The following is a 19,796-nucleotide window of genomic DNA, read 5'->3' as shown; positions in this document are numbered from 1 at the left end:
AAGGAATAAACCTGGCCAAGGATGCAGACGCAGATGCAGATGGTTCCAGACTTGTTCCTAACATTTGGTCTTGAGTCACTGAAGAAAGCAGGGTGTGCACAGCTGTCCCTCTTTTGAGAGGACAGAGATATAGCTCTGATTTTCAACTGCATGAGGAAGCTGCAAATTAATGAAAGTCATGAAGGAAGCCTCTGTCTATTTTTAGAATTATTACTTAACTTGAGGTAGTTGGTTTTAAGCTCTGAGTATGTGGGGTGTGGGCTGTCACTTGGAGAAATCTCTGTAGCATCCTGCATGATTTAGCAGGATGTGCGAACTTGGTTCAGTACCAGTTTGCCACTTACACTCTAAACAGGTGCTGTTAAGGTTTTTTTGTTTTGTTTTGTTTTGTTTTGTTTTGTTGTGTTTTGTTTTGTTTGTGTGTGTGTGAAAACACATTTAAACAAACTAAGAGGCTGTCCCTAGAGGATCCGTCAGGGCAAGCCCCACGCCTCCAAGCCATCTCTCTCTGACCAATCCACGGTCAATCTAGATAAGCACTTAAAATCAGTCAGGAAAGCTTATGATGTGACAGACAGCAGACATGGAGAACAGACAGAACACTGGGTACTGGTATGGCAAGAGCAAGAAAAAGAGGTGGAAATGGAAAGGAAATTGGGGAAAAAATATATAGCCACAGACAAAATAAACCGTTCCCAAGGTAGTTTTCCTTCTACTGTTTCTTTTTCAACTAAGTACAGATTTGACATGTTTACATTGTGTTTATAAGATACACTCGCACTGTTTCCTCCTCCCCCTGCCTTGTTAATCAAGATGCAAAAGAAAAAAGATTTTGAACAGAAATGATAATCACTGAAATAAGAGGGTTAAGGAAGCAAGCCACCACACTTATGTTCCTGTCTTTGGGGGAAGCTCAGCTGGGAAGCCTTTCCCAAGTACAGTGTTCATTTGCTAGGGATTGAAAACCAATCGGGTTCTCACCATGATGACTATTAATGTTTTCTGTTGACATAGTGCCTCTGCTCCAAGGTGTTTAGGATTAGGAGAAATGTAGGAGGAGAGATGTGGCCCGGGCGCTCGTCATCAATCTGCTGTAACAACCGCTTAGAAAACCGTCTGTGATTAATGACAGAGTGAATGAAAGCGTTGAGTGAGCGCACAGATAGTACAATATGTATTGAGTGGGCAAATGTTAAGTGAAGGGAGAGAGCGAGCGCAAACGTCATCCCGTCTGTACAAGGATTTTCCTGTAAGCAGTGGCATTGCAGCAAAATTGCTTGGGTGAAGATGCGTTCCACCGAGAGGTAGGAAAACATGTTTGTGGGACTAAAGCAAGCTCTTTACTTGGAAGTAAACTTGGAGGGACTCCTGTGTTTCGCTTCCATGCTGTTATTTAATGTGGCAAGGCACCAGTCTCCGTCAGCCTAACAGGAGAGCTCAGGGGGAAAACCGTCTTTGAGCTGCAAGGTGCTTGTGTTATGTTTGTAAAGCATGATTATGTGCATGAGTTCGTGTTTTATGACTTGGATAATCTGAAAATCGATTTGCTTTGTCAATGCTTCCTGGATTAGAATTCCACTATTTGGTCCCTACCCTAGGTAAGACATTGTTTGCAAATTGTCCTACTTGTGAGATGTTGCAGTGGTTGCTAAGGCATTTAAGGTACTGATGAAAGTAAAATGGTTGTCATGGTGACTGATAAAAATAAATGTTGAAAATGCCCTGGGTTCTTTCTTTTCCAGTCTACTAAAGAAAATTGAGCGGGAAACATGGAGGGAAAGTGGCGTTTCATTAATTGCCACTGTCACTCGGCTGATGGAGAGGTTGTTAGACTACAGGTAAGCTGCATCCCAAGATTCCAGATAGGCTTCATTCTAGTTAAAAGCCCAAATAACTGAACTGTAATATGCATTGCACTTGAGTTAACCATTCAAAGAATTGCTAATCAGCACCTGGACTTCAAACCAGCTTGTTCAGAGTTTTGCATCTGGCTTTGGTGTTTGTTTCCTTGTTTGTTTAGTTCTGTTTTTGATAATTCTTTCAAAGTCTTAGGTTGAAAGAGTTCTCAGAGTCCTTGATGGTCCTCAAAAACAGAAAGGAGGAAAAGAAAAGAAAAATCTTTGGGTGTTTAAACTCAGCCACTCAAAAATTGCCAGTGGTACAAACACTTTAGAATGAAGACCTAGGGGATTGTACCAGTGTGCTGCACCTTTAAAGGAATACAATTTATTTTTATATTCATTTACTTTGCCTTTAGAGCAGGCTGTCCCAATTCTATGCATAGTGGTTCTCTTTTATTTTAAGAATAAGACTCTTCTTGGTTCATTGTCCCTGGCAATTTTACACCTCTGATGAAGGAGAGCTAGGCACCCTCTCTTCCCTGCCCCCTGATTCCCTCTCCACTGCAAGCTCCTACTGCACCTGGGAGTCAGTCTCTGCTTCCAGTCCCGTCAGAGATCTTGAGTCCAGTCCCTTTCCTGGAACCCACACTATCATTCTCTGATCTCTGTGGACACCTCACCCACCCCCACACCAGACACCAAAGAACAGTCATGCTTTCCCCACGAGAGGAAGTGTGTTCCCGGTGTGACTCTTGCTTTTTGTTTATAGGGACTGCATGAAGATAGGAGAGGTGGATGGCAAGAAGATCGGGTGCACAGTTAGCCTTCTGGTTAGTACCTGACTCCGCTTCCCCTTCCCTCTCACCTCTGCTGCTCTCCCCTGAAGTACTAACTTTTGTTTGTTTTTAGTCTCCCATGTGCCCTTTTCCAGGATGTTTCTTACAAAAATGTAAAAATGTTTTTAAAAGAAAGATCATGAGCCTCAGGTTGAATGAAGCCCAGAAAATCTTCAGCTCCGAACATGAACATTGCAGAAGGCTCCTGCTGTGTGCTGTGCTATCGGCAGTGAGCAGACCTCAGTGAGCAGACCTCACAGAGGGACTAAGGGCTGACGTCTTCCCTGTTGAATGTCTTACTCAACTCAGTCTAGATGCTGGTTTAGGAAAAGCACAGTATCTGAATTGAGTTCCCTTTATCTTCTGTCTGCCTATCTTCTGTCTCTTCCTCACAATTATTGTATATTTTAATAACAATTACCAAACTCTTTTTTTCTAACTTATAAAAGTGTTCTGCTTCATACACTTAAGTATCACTCACTATCCTCTGCAGATGAATTCATAATAGCACTATTGCAAAGAGTTGCATTGCAATGTAGAGACAGAGACAGAGGACAGCAGTCTAAACCACAATTACTCTGGACCAATCAAAATTTATAAAAGTATCACCCCCTTTTTGTTAAATAGAGGGGGATTTCATCACGAAAGAATAATCCCACACTGAACATTAATTTTCATATTTTGCTATCTGGTGAATTAATGATTTTGCTAACTTTGCTTCATCTCATTTGGAATTGAAGAATGACCTCTTCCAGTTTTGAAACTGTGAATGTCCCGGTTTCTTTTTCTTGTATTTCTGAGAACTCATGAAACTTCCTTGTCTGTGGTAAAACCTTGTACTGTCATTGGCATTCTTGCCCTGTGCCCTGAAACCTTTGCAGCTGTACTTGGCCTGTATTCAGCCCATTGGGTTTACTGTTGTTGTTTTTCTTTTGCTCACTCCCCTCTGTCCCTTTTCAAATCTCTGAACTTTCACTAAACTATTTTTCTGTTGCCCTAATTTCCTGCTGTACTGCTTCTCACTTCTGAGCTCATGGCCCTATCTTTCCTTACCACGCCCACTTCTTCCTTCTCGTTTTTTAATGAGTTGTTATATCTCTACCTCGATTACCAGCCCCTAAAAATAGCAAGACCTAAGCTTACTCTGTGAGGGTGCATCTTCTGCACATCAATGTACTTACATAATTTTCTTCCTTAGAACCAACAGTGCACTGGCTATCAGCCTACCCGCCGCACTGGCCCTGACCTCTCCTCCCGAAGTCCTTTCTCAGCCTGACACAGTCCTTCCCTTTGTCCAGCCTTCCATCTTCTCAATGTTTTTTGTCTGTCTTCCACCACAGTCAGTAACCTCAGCCCTTTCCACATCCTTGCCTGTATGCCCTGCGCTCTGTGAGCTTCAGTTTGCATTGTCAGCCCAGGCTCAAAGGCGCATGAATAACCTCAAAGCAAAAGGTTTACCTGTTTCCTAAGGAACCCTGTCATCCTCACCTTCCTTCCCAAGTACCTTCTCTTTGGAGATGAGCACTTAATGCAGCCCCTCAGCTCATCTCCTCAACTGGTCCAACAGAAGAGGCAATTTCCTTTGATAAAAGAATGACTGCTTTGCCCTCTGTTCCTTCTTGTCTTCTACGAGGAATAAGAAAGAATCCTCATAAATCAGTGGCCTTGTTGTAATTACTTGAGCCTGACACCAATAGCTTTGGCGTGTGACAAAGAGCAGAGATCGGTGAGCATTTTGAAAGCTGTTCCACTTGCAAACCAGCACAAGGATCCTTATTAACAACCCAACTCTATAACTTGGAAGCTCATCTCTTTAGCTCCAACTCCAAATGGAAAGTTTTGGATGTTTGCTAGTGGCAATATGGTTCCTGTCGCTACCTTCCTGTGAGGTCAGCAGCAAATGCTGTTCAGGAGGCCTCTGACTGCTGGTGTGCAGTCTGAGGTTAACTCGCAGTTGGTGACGGTGCACACTATTTGACATAACTAACAGGAGGAATTATAATTATTTCGTTCTCTGCGTTATAGTTTTTAGCAGACATATGTGAGAGATTGTCATCTGCCAGCTGGGGAGATGTTGGGTTTTTTTTTTTTTTTTTTTTTCTTAAGGAGGAATATTCATTTACAGAGTGATCACTTATTTTTGTTCTGAAAGAATGCAGCTTCTTAACAGAAAGCTATTAGAACAAATCATCCCTTAATAATGTAAAACCTGCTGTGGGGCTGTTAGATTGTGTTTATGGTACAATTCCTGCTAATTAAAAATTATTTTGATGATAATGAGGGAGGGTTGAGTAGCATTGTTTACTTGGCTTTTTAAAGATTGCCAGGCTCTACAGGAAATGAAAGGCAAGGAGAGAGCCAATGTTATAAATTGGAAATAATAATGCATTCAAGTCAATGTCAGTGCCCACACAGTATAAAGACTCCTTGGGTTCAACACTGCATGCCAGTCAGATAATGGGCAGACAGCGCCTTTGAGAGTTGATCGTTAGGTTCCTGACTGGCTCATCAACTATAGAAACCTATAGGATTCCTGGCATTTTTTGTTTGAGAAAACTGTCACTTTTTCAAGTACATAGCTTTCCCCACCCCTAAACACTAGCCAGTGTCCTTCATACCCTAAGTAGCATCAGACCCAACAACCAAAGGTCAACAGCCCATGTGTCTGAAGCAGGAATTTCATAATGTACCTGCAGCTTATATATCCAGGTAGAAACATCGGATTTTTTGTAAAACTTGGTAAAAGGTTTTAGAGAATTTTAGTAAAATTCAGATTTGTAAAAAAAAGAAAAGTTATTTAACATTTTCAGTAAGCACATTCCATAATAATAAACAGACATAAAATTCTCTGGTTTGTTTTAAACATAAACAAGAAACATTACAACTTAACTTTACTCCCAGCTTGGGGAGACAGAAGCAGGGCCATCTCTGGGAGATTGAGGCCAGTCTGGTCGATATAATGAATTCCAGGCCAGCCAGGACTACATACTAAGACCATGTCTCAAAAAACAAAAACAAAACAAAATCCACAGGAGAGAAAAATGCTTATTGGTTGGCTGGTTGGTTGGTTGGTTTTAAAACAGGGTCTCTCAATATAGCCCTGGCTGACCAAAAGCTCATTTTACAGACCAGGCTGGCTTCAAACTCAGAGATTTGCCTGCCCCTGCCTTGTGCTGGGACTAAAGGCATGTGTGACCATGCCTAGCAAGAAAAACTCCATAATCCTTCCTTCCTGTCCTAGAGAGTTCTTTAGAAAAAAAGGTACGTGTGAAATTAAAGAAAATGTTCTTGCTGCCAGTGCACACACTGAATATACAGGGGGGTTGTTACATATTTCTAATATGTTACTTAAATGGGCTGATTGCCCAGTTGATAACTAAACTAAGAACAAATAATGGAAACTAACAGGAGAACAAGGGGTAATTCCAGCTCATGAAATCTGAAGCAGAAGGATCAGGCTGTGAGTTCAAGGCCAGTATGGGCTACATACAAAACCCTATCTTAGAAGAAAAACAAAACAAAACAAATAAAAAAGAGAATGAAAGAAGAAATTTGTATCATTGATTATAACCCAAGAATTTCCAGCTTTTCCACTGGTTGCCAGATGTTTAACATAGTATCAGGTTGAAAATCTGTCGCTGTCATTTAGGCTTCTTGTTTTATTATTAAAACGATATTCAGGAGGAAAAATGCATCTGTTTTCTTGATTTGGGGGGCATGGAACATTCACAGAGTAAAAGAACGTGTGTGTATGCCTGGATGCTGAGGAAACACCCAGGTCTGTGTTCTTTTCCACAGAACTTCTATAAGACTGAGCTGAACAAGGAGGAGATGTACATCCGCTACATCCACAAACTCTACGATCTGCATCTCAAGGCGCAGAACTTCACAGGTACCCATGCTTGGAACTCAGTTGGGGAAAGTGAGCTAGCTACTGATGCATTTGCTATGGTAATTCCTCTTCCTTTCACAGTTAGGGATAAAGACTCGGGCATTTCATCTAAAATTGAAATGCATTTTAATTATGTGTATGCTTCTTAGTGCTGTATTTTTTACTCCGTCTTTGCATGATTTTTCTGAGATTGCCCTTGGCATTACAGAGTACATGCCTAAAAACACGGGATCTTTCTAGCCACCCTACTCTGTGCTGTACTTCTGGTATATGTGTTGAATCTGTCCTCATTGGAAATTCCTTCACCAGTCAGCTTTGCTTTTTCATGGTCATGCCAATTTTAAAGAATTTGTAAACAAAGTACTATATTTACTAAGATACTGGCCACTTTGATGACTCTCCATTTGTGAAGTTCTCAGTTTCCCTACATTTTTATTTGTCCTGAGGAATTTTACTGCTTAAGAGATTGGATAGTGAGGTTCTCTTATATTTTTTCTTCAAGTAAGGATATATTTATTGCCCTTTTCACCAGTCAGCTTTCTGTTATTGAAACATAGTATCTATGATAATCAACATATGAAGACTAGAGGTTTGTTTTGGTTCAGGGATTTGAAGGTTTTTGTCTATTGTTAGTTGGCTCTGCTGCTTCTGGACTTGTAGCAAAGTAGCTTATACTGGCCAGGAAAGTCCATGGCAAAGCATAGCTGCTCATGGCATGGCTATGACTCGAGAGGAAGAAGAAAGGAGCCTCACAGTCACTTCGTGCATGACACTGATAACCTAAACCTTACCACCAAGCCCCACGTCTTACAGTTTCCAGCCGTCTCTCCATAATACTGATGTAAGGACCAAGCTAATTCTTATGTATATGTATATATATATGTGTGTGTGTGAGTGAATGCCATGCATGTACAGGAACTCTCCAAAGAAAAAAAAGAGGGTGTTAGGTAGCTGGAATTACAAGTGGTTATGATCCTCCTGACTTGAGTGCTGAGAATGGGAGTCATGGCTACTGGAAGGACAAGTACTCTTAACTGCTGAGCTGTCTCTCAAGCTCAGGACCAAGCTTTAACACACAGGGCTTTTATGGACTTTCCTGAACCCAACCTACCATACCCTCATCCCTGAAGGACCTGTTTGCTGCAGTTAGAATCCTAAGGGAATGGTTCTTTGATTTTTATACTTCAAAAGTGTTGTCATTATCTCCTGGACTTCCTGCTTGTGGTGAGAAGTATATAATCTTTTAATGACTGGTTGTATGATGTTTTCTGGTTGCTTTTGAGAATTTGTATTTGGTCTTCAGTGGTTTGATGATGACATGCATAGGCGTAGTTTTCTTAAAGCTTAATGTGTTTGTTTTTGCCAAGCTCTTTGAAATCTATTCCCTTCATCAAATCTGAAAAGGTTTTAGGCATTACCTTCTCAAATATATTTTACATACCACTCCTTTCTTTAAGGACTACCATGGAATGAGTATTTGGCCTCTGGTCATTCATTGTCCCCTGAGTCCTAGGACTCTGTCATTTCCTCCCAACTTCACTTCTGTTCATGATTTAGGACAATTACCTTTGCTTCATGTCAAGCCCACTGATGCTTTCTGTCGTCTTCACTCAGCTGAATTGAATTGTGTCTTTCCAATGAAATCTTTATTTTGTTACTATTCCATTCTAAAAATGTCATGTTGTTGTTTTCTTCTAATAGCTTCGGTTTCTATAAAAAAAAAATTCATCTTTTCAGTTGTTCAAGGGTGTTCACGTTCACTGCATGGAGCATGGTTTCAATAGCTGCTTCATAGTCTAAGATTCCAAACTGTGAGTCATCTTGGGGTTGGCATCTGTTAATTGCTTTTTCCCTTGGATAGTTATTTAGTTCTGTGGTTTCTTGAATGCCAAGTAATTTTAGATTACATCCTGGACCTTTTGAACATCATGTTATGAGATTCAGCATTCTGTCAATTGTTATTTTTAATTTTGGCAATCAGTCCAGTTACGTTTAAACCTCAGGTCCTGCACCACCATCTAGAGGTTGTGATTCTAGTGCCTGATTTTTTTTTAAGGCCTCTACAATACATTCCAGTTCTCTGCATGTGTACCACCCAACATGGGTCTCCAGTCTTTGGTTATAGTCTGTACTATGGTGTGTTACTTATGTCAGTGACGGTCTGCTCTCCACACATGCACCTCAGAGATCAGCCCAGACCTCACGTACAAAGAGCTCTTTCTTGAGCTCTTTTTTCTTTTTGATTCCCCATTCTTCCTGTGGCCCAGGCACTCCCTGTTCTTAGTATTCTGGTTGTGAAGCTGAGGTTGGAAAATGAAGAGAAAGCCAGAGAGTGTAAGAGCTCTGTGTCACTGGAAGCCCTTCCCAGCTCTGTAAGAGAAAAGGTCTTCTGGGAGTTGTGATTGTCTGATCCCATTTGCAGAAATTCTATGACAGAAGACATAAAAAGAAGAAAATAAAAATTAGACAACTGAACACATTGTGATCATCTTTAGCTGTAAGGCCCCCACAAAGGGAGGACCTCACCCAAGCCTCAGGAATTCGTGGCCACCCATTAACTCACAAGACACTGAACTTGATGCAATCAGCAAGAGGTATATTTCGAGCAGACCCATGACCCACACAGGGGCAGTGGGGTCTGATCCCAGGGCTTTGGAGACAGAGAAAATTTAAAGCCAAAAAACACAACTGGGGGGGCGGGGCAATCACAACCCAGGGGGAGTGAAGGAGGATTATTGGAGAGTACCTGTGGAAAGTCTCAGTCCATTATTCAGTTTGTGACAGGGTCCAAGGAACAGTCATGGGGAACATTTTGTATAGGCTAGTCTCTAAGAGCCTATTTATAATCAACTATCTATCTTGTGGTCAGCCAAGTTCCTGAAACACAGAGCTCACGACCAAGCTGACCTGCACTCTTGGTTCTGCTTGCCTGTTAGTTTTTGAAAAATTTTAATCCTTTCATAGCGATGGCTTTTCCTAGTTGCTCTGTTTGTTCCTAATTACTTTTCAAGATCCTCTAAGCATCTCGCATATTCTGTTGAAATGGGTTCTGACTGACTGACTGACTGACTGACTGACTGACTGACTGACTGACTTGAGAAAGTAGAGTGAAAGGTACTTGCCCCATCTTAACCAGAATCCTTTTTGTAAGTTTGAGAATGACAGATTGAGGGCTTTGCCCCACTGTTCTTTCAGGGAACACTTTAACTGTGGCCTTAACACACAGTGTGAGTAAAGAAATCCTTTCAGTAACATCTCTAGAATTTTAACATGCCTTTAAGGCCTCTAGCTGACCCCACTATCTCTGCAGCATTTGTTTATAGTCTGGAGACCTGCATGCTATCTGGGACTCTTTAACCTCCCTCAGCTTGAATCCTGAGGTCTATGGATTCTTTCTCCTTGAGGTAGTTCCTGTCCTCGAATTGTTTTTCTTCAAGTTCCCTTACCAACTCCACACCTACCATCCCTTATCCATGGCTGAACTGATCTTTCTCTCTCTTTTCCCCATTCTCTCTCTTTTAGAGAGAGAGAGAGAGAGAGAGAGAGAGAGAGAGCGCTTGAGAGAAAGGAAAGAGAGAGAGAGATGAGTGTTTGAGGATGTCAGGAGAGAGAGGAGTGTTTGAGAATGTCAGAAGAGGGTATTGGATTCTCTGAAGCTGGAGTCAGAGGCAATTGTGAACTGCCTTATGTCTGTGCTGGAACCTAGGGTAGGGTACTTTTCAAGAGCAGCAAGCGGTCTTAACCACCAAGTCAGCCATCTTTCCAACCCCATATTCTTTATTTTATTCTTTATTTTATTTATCATGTTGTTTTTTTGTTAGTTATATTTTATATCATATGCATTATTATATAACATACATACATACACATACACTCATACATTCACATATAGTTGTATGCATGTGTGTAGAGAAACAGGTAATTCCCAGGTAAGGATGAGTTCTTTTTTTCTCGTTCTTAGTCTTCTCAGCTCCTAGAAGAGAGCCTAGGAATATGAGACCTAAATAAATACATCCCTAATGAATGTACTCATCAATTAAATTTTAACACCTGGTATGAAGATTTTCCTTCAGTGCTGATAATGCCTGAATCATGAGGGAACAGTGCAGTAGAGTAGACTGTTTTACTTTAAAAATTGATAAAAATAATAATTGAGAAAATAAGCTGACATGTTATTCTGTATCTACACAGATGTATTTTGGTTTTTCAAGAAAGTCCAGATTTGTCTGAGATATCAGAGATGGGTGCTTTTTCTTTATTTGCTCAAAGTTCCGTGTTCCTCAGATCATAATTAATATGTGCTTCCCCCATCTCACATCTTACTTAATGTGTTTGTTTATTGCGCCTGCATGCCACGTGGGCGTGGAGGTCACAGGCAAATTCTAGGAGTCAGTTCACTCTCCCACCTTTCCGTGCTTGCAGGAATCAAACCCAGGTCACCAGGTCTACACATTAAACTTCTTTACCTCTGAGTCATCTCACTGGCCCTCACAATTTTTTCTCTCTCCTGTCCTCATTTTTGGTATATGTCCTTGAAGACAGTGAGATTGCTCGGAGAACCTTCCTTTCTGTTGAAATGATTTAACTTCCCTTCAGCCTTCTGTGCAGTTGCCTTGCGTTCCCAGTTCATCTCCATTCTTCTGTTCTGTTTCTCTTTGTATATTGCTTTCCTCTCTGTATGCTTGTTGAACTAATGGAGTGGCCTGTAGTCAGCCATGCAGTGGCACTTCGTTTAGAATTTTAAACTCTTTGTCCCTTGGAATTTATCCCTCTTCTGTCCATAGCAGCTCCCAAAGAACGGAAAAGTTAGCATGGAACAGCAGGATGAAGCAATCATAACTTTGGGGTTATTGAAAACCAGCTGGATAGGGTCTTGTGTGGGTGTAACTCCTCAAGGTGTGCATGCTTTTCCTTCATCAGCACAGTCCACAGCACCCTCGCTTGGCATACATCCATCCCTCAGCTGTGTAGCGTCACCTTCCCAATCAGATGCTAAAGCAACTGTGATTTGTCCTGCCACCTCTCTGTGGCACAGCAGTCATTTCTCAGCTTCCTCTGGCCACCTGTCAGCATCTCTCCTTTATCAGACTTTCCCAGGTGCCACTCACCTATACCTGCCCTCGCAAGGACGAGCATGTTTGTGAAGGTAGCAGAGAGGTTAGAAATCTTACATACACAAACACACACACACACACACACACACACACACACACACACACACACACACACACACACACACATACATATATATATATGCCATCACCATTGACCCTAGAACGTTTCTCAGCTTACCCAACTGAAATGCTTTCCTACTAAACACCAATTCGCCTTTCCTCCTCCTCTCTTTCTATGAATCTGACTGTCAGGGCCGTTTGTGTCCTTCCATGAGCATTTGTGAGCACAGAGCAGGCCTCTGTTCTCTTAATTCTGAGAGACTAGCTCAGTCATTTTCCAAGGGACTTTCAAGCACTGCAGTGCTGGGAGGGGAACAAGGGATAGGAGAAACAAGGGAAGTGGCCCCGGAAGTAGGAAGTAAAAAGTAGGAGCTATTCAGGCTTGAGGGAACAGACCCTAGGAGCAGTTGGTGTAGACCCGCATGGTCTAAGATGGGAACACAGTTGGCTAGACACTTCTTCCAAGTACAGCACAGTCCCTAAAATGTGCTCACTGTGATTCTTGCACATTCACTGCAGTCTCCCATGGCAGCCTCTATGATTTCAACTGTTTCCATTTCCGCTCATTTTCACCCTTTTGAAAACTCTCTGTCCATCTTACATTTAATCCCCACAAGAAGGCGGCCAGCAGGTACCCAGGCAAGTACACTGAGAATGCTTCCATGCCTGGCTCTCTCTGGACCACAGTACATCTCACTCTCTTCCTCAGAAGCTAAGGTTGGAGCTCAAGGGCTTCAGCTCTGAGGGCTGGAAGCTGTGCAGCTACCAATGCTTCTTAAAAGCACCAGTGCTGGGTTTCTTTCTAAATCTTGGCTCCAGATTCAAATTCACAGCCCTTTATCATTCAAAGGAAAAGCCTATGTTCCTTAACTAGGAAATTCATTAGCTGCTAAGAGTTTCTCTTGCTGTAATAATGACCAAAAGGAAGTTGATGAGGAAAAAATTTATCTCTAATGTCATCCAGGGAAGCTGGGGCAGAAACTGAAGTAGAGTAAAACTGAAGCAGAAGTGATTGGAGGGGTGTGGTTTACTGGCTCGTTCCTGTGGCTTGCTCCGTCTTCTTACTTGTACCATCCTGACCACCACCCAGGGGGTAGTACTGCTCATAGTGAATTGGACCCTCTGGTATTAAATTGTCAATCAAGAAAATGACCACAAAGACTTGCCACAGACCGTCTGGTGGAAGTGTTTTCAAAGTTGGGGTTTCCTCTTCCAAAGTGTAGCTAGAGTCAAGTAGACATAAAACTGTCCAACACAGTTAGTTAGTTAGTTAGTTAGTTAGTTAGTTAGTTAGTTAGTTAGTTCATTCGTTCATTCATTCATTTGTTCACTCGCTCACTCGCTCACTGGCTTGCTTGCTTTTGAAAGTCTCCCAGTATCCAAGAGACATATACTTATGGATCATCCCTACAAACAATGACATGTCTGCCCTAAAACTTTGAACTGGCTATAGCATGACTTTCTTGAACAGGTTAATTATGCAGCAAGCATGTGAATGTTGACACAAGGAAAACTAAAAACAAGAGAGATACAGAAAATAATAGAAACACAGATATTTAATCCAGATCTCTAATGATTCTGTCACTGAGAAGTCACCATGTCACCATTAACTTATTCCTTGTATTCCTGGTGTATATATATATACCAGAGGATGGCATTGTCTGGCATTAATTGGGGGAACGAATCTTAATTACAAGGAAATGGTTTGAGGTCCTGACCAACTTCCTGTCCCTTTCCTTGCCATGCAGAGGCTGCCTACACCCTCCTGTTATATGACGAACTGCTAGAGTGGTCGGATCGGCCCCTCAGGGAGTTCCTGACCTACCCCATGCAGACCGAGTGGCAGCGCAAGGAGCACCTGCACCTCACCATCATCCAGAACTTTGACCGAGGCAAAGTAAGTCTCGGCAGCAACCCCTGCGCTTCACTTTTCTTTCTTCTCCAGCAGGGTCTCCATACTATAGAATTTATTAGAAGTGCCCAGCGCTTGTTCAGGTATCTAAATGTGGCCCCTAGATACTTTGATTAAATAGTTCTGTCATGGGTCTGGGGAATCTGTTGGTTTATGAGGCCCAAGTTCTTATCACCTTTAACTGATCTTGGGGTACAGTCTGGTGGTTCCTCGGAAAATTGGACATAGTACTACCTGAGGACCCAGCTATACCACTCCTGGGCATATACTCAGAAGATCCAACATATAACAAGGACACATGCTCCATTATGTTCACAGCAGCCTTATTTATAATAGCCAGAAGCTGGAAAGAACCCAGGTGTCCTTCAACAGAGGAACAGACATTGTCTTAGTCCATGCTAACTATTCTACCACATTATATAAACTGGGAGCTTGGTTGGAAAGGCTCCTGCTGATAAACCTGATGACCTGAGGCTATGACTCTCATGGTAGAAAACAGACTCCTGTAAGCTGTCCTCCGACTCCCACCCATGTTGCAATACATATGTGCATGCTGGTGCATATATACACACACGCACTGGATGGATTATAAACAACTGAAATATATTTACTTACTTGTCACTGATTTGGAGGCTGAGAAGGCTAAGTCAAGACCTCAAAGGATTCAGTGTGGTAAAGGTCTACTTTCTCATAAATGGTGTCTTCTCTATGTATTGCTCTGATGGAAGAGTAGTTGACTCTGGGAAACCTATTTTTAAAGGACACTGAATCTTTTATGACCTAACCATCTGCCAGGGGCCCTGTGTCTGAACACCTGAGGAGTTAGGATTTGGACATACAAATTTTGGAGAAACACAACATTCAGACCATAGCACTCTGCCATTGGTCTCTGAAAAACTACTATCTGCCTTCACCTGCTCACCAAATAGGAATGCATTCTTTCTCATTCTGCCTTTGTTTTTAAGGTAAAATGAAGGAAACTGGCTGTGTTAAAGAAGTCATTAGCCCTTAGTATGGCTAAAATGCTCAGGATGCTGAAGTAACCTCACCCACTTACTGCAACTTAGTGTGTCACCCCTCCTTCCTTCCTGTCCTTCCTCAAGGAGTGTGACTCTCCCTTTTAAATCACTAGGAATCTGAGCACCAGTGCTTATTTGATTTGAACCTTTGGGTGCTTTATATATGTTGTCTCAATCACAGAGGTTAAGCAGAGAGTTAAATATAGCAAGAGGCTGTCATTTTTCTATAGAACTAATAAATGTAAACCTAACATTTTGGTGCAAGGAAATTGCTTATCTTATGTCCTGATTTATCATCTAACTACAGTGATAGGACTTCACACTAAAAATAGCATGATGCCTTTGTTCCTTCCTGTACAGTTATTTCTTTTTCTTTTATTGAAAATTGTGTGTGTGTGTGTGTGTGTGTGTGTGTGTGTGTGTGTAGACATTCACAACCTGATTATGGTTTTTCTTCCCCCTACTCCTCTTCGTTCCTCCCCACATCCCCAACCATCTAGATCCACCCCTTTTCTGTCTTTCATTAGAAAACAAACAGGCTTCCAAGGGATGATAATATAATTTGTATGCTAAAAAAAAAAAAAAAACACTAAACATAAGGAAATAGGGCAAAACAGATAAGCAGAAGTAAAAGAGGCCAAGAAAAGGCACACGACACATATAGACACAGAGACCCCATTTGTTCACACACTCAGGAGTCCCATGAAAACAAAAAAGTAGATGTCATAATACACAAAAGACTTGCAGCCTAAAAGGCAGGGATGGGGAGGAGAGGAGGAAGGGAAAAAGAAGAGGGGAGAGGAAGAGAAAATAAAAAGCAAAAGCCCTGACAATAGGATAAGACAAGGAACCTGCAAAGATGTCATTGAGTTTGTTTTCTGTTGGCATCTACTGCTGAGCGTGTGACCTACCCTTAGACTAACTAGTTTGCTTCCCCGTTGAGATTCCCTTGGAGAAAACTAATTTTCATTTGCAAATAGTTATCAACTGGAGATAGCTTTTGGGTTAGGCTTGGGAACATGTAGTTACTTCTTTCAGCTCTAGGACCCCATCTGGTGTAGACCCATGAGGCCCCGTGCTGCTGCCACAGTCTCTGTGCCCCAGAGCTTATATGTGTCTCTCCTGTTGTGTTTGGAAGACCTTCTTTCCTTGGTATCCTCCATCCCCTCTGGCTCTCATACTTTTTCTGCCTCCTCTTCTGCAGGGTTCCCTTAGCCTTGAGAGGATGTATATGATGGAGACATCTATGTAGGACTGAGTATTACAAAGTCTCTTACTCTGTGAATATGTTCTGTCACTACATTGATCTCCAGGGTTGATCCAACAATAAGTTATTTCAAAGTTTCATGTATTGGCCCATCCCCAGAAATTTGTGCTATAGGTCAGGGTTTTAGACCACTACCCACAGTCCTACAGCCTATAGGCTATAAATAGCTCTTACATGTTAAATGGTTGAAAGAAATTAAAAGATTATTAATACTATGAGGCATGTGAAAACTATATGAAATTTGCCTTTGTGCCCATATATTCTTTTGTGTGTGTGTGTGTGTGTGTGTGTGTGTGTGTGTGTGTCCATAGATTCTTATTAGAACATAGCCATTCTCAGTTATGACTATACTGACTTCATGCAATACAGATGAATTTAATAATTGACAAAGGTTGTGTGGCCCTAAAGCTGCAAATACTGTCTGGGCTTTTGAAGAAAAAACATGGTTGATAGTATGCTAGATGACAAAATTTAAACATTTCTTCGGAAAGTAACATACTGATCTAACCAGAATCTAATGTCCCTGACAGTCACGGAAACATGTTCACCAAGGAGGAGCCCAGGCTTCCAGGCTTGACTTACTGGGCCTTAGAGGCCAATGATAATTCCCTCCTGAACACTGAGTCTGTTTGCATCCATGCACATGGTCATCCTGAAACTACAGTTGTTTCCAGAGTATGACAGAACATGAGAAAATATTGGTTTTGTAGCATGTGTTAGTGAATGTTACAAGGACTGTCATATTCAACTTTCTGAACATTTTTAATGGGTTACATGTTATTTGAATGGTGTTTTCATGCTTTAAATGGCATTGTTATTACTTTAGATTGTTGTAAAAACTTAGAAAGTAAGTCTTAATATCCCAAAAGTGTCTATATCCTGATCTTTGGATAGAGGTGTGTAAGTATGACAAATGCTTACTTTCATGTTACTGTCTGTCCACAGTGTTGGGAGAACGGCATTATCTTGTGCCGGAAGATTGCAGAGCAATATGAGAGTTACTATGACTACAGGAATCTGAGCAAGATGAGGGTAAAGTACTTGGGTGTCTGTGATTCAGGCGTGGTACCTGAGTGACTAATGTCCCAGCAGGGGTATAGGAAATCAGCTCTGTGACCCTCATAATACAGCATGCAGAAACTTTCCCTAAGATAAGTATTTTCCCTGAAGCATGCTCAGCCATGTATGCAGAGAAACAACAAATCGATCTGTGCGTGTTCTTTTGATTAGTATACAAAGAGGAAAGAAACCCTTGATCTGTTTCTAAAGTCCCACATCTGAAATGCACAATCTAATCTAGGATTTTAAGTTTATTGTGGAAAATCTCTGCCTTGAAGAGTTTCCCAAGTATGCAAAAGTTTCCTGACAATATACAGTTCTTAGTATCTATGGTCTACAAAATAAACTGGTAGAGATGGTTAGCTGGCTTGTGTGAAAATCAATTCGGGACAAATTCTATGTAACCTCTCTCTGTACCTTTGCAAATTGTTCTTACAAAACCAAGTACCAGGTGCTCAAGGATCTTTATAGTCTTCATTCTTGAGTCATTTGTTTGTATCTCCTTGCTTTTAGGTTCAGACAAATCCTTATTCTTGAGAGTTACAAGCATTTATCATGATGAGTGCAGAGGTGCCACACTGTTTCTCTGCTCTTCCGTATTTAAATGATAATGATATTCCCTTCCACTTTTGAGATTGCCGTTGGATACCATAACAGCATAAACCTTCAACAGCTTGCAAAGTCCCCTTGCAACACCACAAGCACCTTATTTAACTGCTGGGAACTGACCCTATACTTTTGGCCAAGTATTTCATGTCAGCAGGTCAATGATATTTCTCCTAGCTTAAAAACTAAAGGAGAAAGAAAAAAACTTGTTTTAACTTCAGTTCATCATGCTGATGCTTTATATAAAAACATTACTATTTAACTTCTCTTGGCATCCTGTCCCTGCAACAGAAGAGAGGTTACAGTGTTTACCAGTGAGAGCCCTTGGGTGCTATAGTCACTAAGATTTTTATAAACCCAACACATTACACTTCATATCAACTGCTCTTTGGGGTGCTGTTACTGGGGGAGGAGGAAGCCTTCAAAATACAATATTAGTCTTTCCCTGGAAACCCCAGGGATAACAATACCACAAAAGGGAAGCCAAGAGCTTTGTTTGACTACCTAGTTTGAACACTGTCAAAGACACTTAAGAGCTTTTAGCCCAGACAGCATTTTGTGCTGCATACCTCCCTTGGTTCTGGCTGGTGATTTACCCTGTCCCACCTATACAAGATTGTATGTTCTACATGTCCTGAATTCCTGTGTGAGAGGGGAAAGCAAGTACATGTAGCATAAGAATTTTTCAGAGAGGCTTAGCATCTAACTATTTGTATTAATTGGGACTTGTATATATTTATGATGAAGTAAATATTTCCTTAATAGACTGGTAGACATTATCTCCTCTGGTAGGGAACATGTAGTAAAACCCTTGATCCTTTCAAGGGTCAGTAAACTCTAGCCTGTGTCCCAGCAAACTGAGAAGTACCAGGGAAACCAGGTAGCCTACAAAGGCTGACGTATTCAGTATGTATTTGCAAAGTTGGCTTGCCGATCCTTTCCTCAAAGCATCAAAAAGGAATTGGAAGTATGGTTCTGAAGAAATTCAAATGTCTCACGTGTGTATAGAAGTCTATTCTTGTAGCAGTATGGCTGACATATGGGATGCAATTCACAGAACTTCCCCTATGCTTTCCCAGATGATGGAAGCCTCTTTGTATGACAAAATCATGGACCAGCAGCGTCTGGAACCTGAATTCTTCAGAGTTGGATTTTATGGGAAAAAGTTTCCATTTTTCTTAAGAGTAAGTTATACACTACTGAATTTGCTTTAATCCTTCCAGCTCAGATCCTGCAATCAAGAAAACTAAGATATTAGTGACATTGTATGACAAGTGACAAGAAGAGATGACATGTTTTGCCTTGAACAGTTTCTTAAAACCAAACAGTCTACCCCTTCCAGCATTTACGTTATGAACAGTCATCCATGGTTCTATCTTTCCTTCTGTGCTATTCACTGTTGTATTCAGTGTGCAGTTTCCAGAGTTAGCATTAGAGAATGTAGAGCAGGGCAGTAGAAGGCTTGTGGTTGCAGACTGTATGAATTAACAGAGTCACATCAAGTCGTAATCCTACTCCAGAGCCATGGAAAAAGTGTTGTTTGTCCTTGATGACTTTATAGAAAGGTAAATATCACCCAGCAGAGACATCTGACTTATTGCATCTATAAACTGTTTCTGCAAAGGGTAATTCAAGACTTTGTGAAGCAGTATAAAATACTTAGTATTGGCCCTCTTGTTCACACCACTCTACATAGGATTTTCTATGTGTGAGTGTTACTGAACACATCCATCCAAAACATCCTTCCATGTATTAAAACTCTGGTTAGAGGAGTTCCTTTACTCACTTAGGGAACTATGAAGAAGTGCTCTGGATTCCTGATAAAATCCATTTACTCTATTTATGAGCCAAGTATGGCACTTCAATCATGTAATACCAGCACTTGGGAGTCTGAGGCAGGAGAATTGCTACATCTTTACTTTGGTCAATGGTGAATTCCAGGCCTGCCTGGCCTTCAGAGTAAGACATGTCAAAAAAAAAAAAAAAAAAAAAAAAGCCACTCATAGTCTCATAGATATAATCTCAGTGCTCAAAAGGTAGAGGCAAAATGATCAAGAATTCAAGGCCAACCAGGGCTACTTGAGACCCGATCTCAAACATAAATACATATATACGTACATACATACATACAGAGAGAGAGAGAGAGACCAAATTGAATGCATAACAACTTTAAATCTCAATATAAAAATA

At 41.2% G+C, this 19,796-nt stretch overlaps 1 protein-coding gene across 4 annotated transcripts in view; it reads left to right on the top strand.

The window, feature by feature from the left end:
- Positions 1 to 19,796, top strand: part of Dock4 (dedicator of cytokinesis 4) — a 400,837-nt gene that overhangs the window by 346,270 nt on the left and 34,771 nt on the right. For 3 of the 4 annotated variants that reach the window (XM_076941952.1, XM_076941953.1, XM_034514331.2), the window contains exons 33-39: positions 1,572 to 1,598; positions 1,743 to 1,838; positions 2,611 to 2,671; positions 6,476 to 6,569; positions 13,492 to 13,640; positions 16,887 to 16,973; positions 18,686 to 18,790. In XM_076941952.1, the coding sequence (XP_076798067.1) occupies positions 1,572 to 1,598; positions 1,743 to 1,838; positions 2,611 to 2,671; positions 6,476 to 6,569; positions 13,492 to 13,640; positions 16,887 to 16,973; positions 18,686 to 18,790 (619 nt within the window). The remainder of the gene's footprint in view (positions 1 to 1,571; positions 1,599 to 1,742; positions 1,839 to 2,610; positions 2,672 to 6,475; positions 6,570 to 13,491; positions 13,641 to 16,886; positions 16,974 to 18,685; positions 18,791 to 19,796) is intronic. The other variant, XM_076941951.1, reaches the window with a different exon arrangement.

Source organism: Arvicanthis niloticus, chromosome 11, assembly GCF_011762505.2.
Source record: "Arvicanthis niloticus isolate mArvNil1 chromosome 11, mArvNil1.pat.X, whole genome shotgun sequence".
Taxonomy (NCBI): Eukaryota; Metazoa; Chordata; class Mammalia; order Rodentia; family Muridae; genus Arvicanthis; species Arvicanthis niloticus.
Note: the sequence above shows the minus strand (reverse complement) of the source record. Positions and strands in the feature narration are given on the sequence as shown.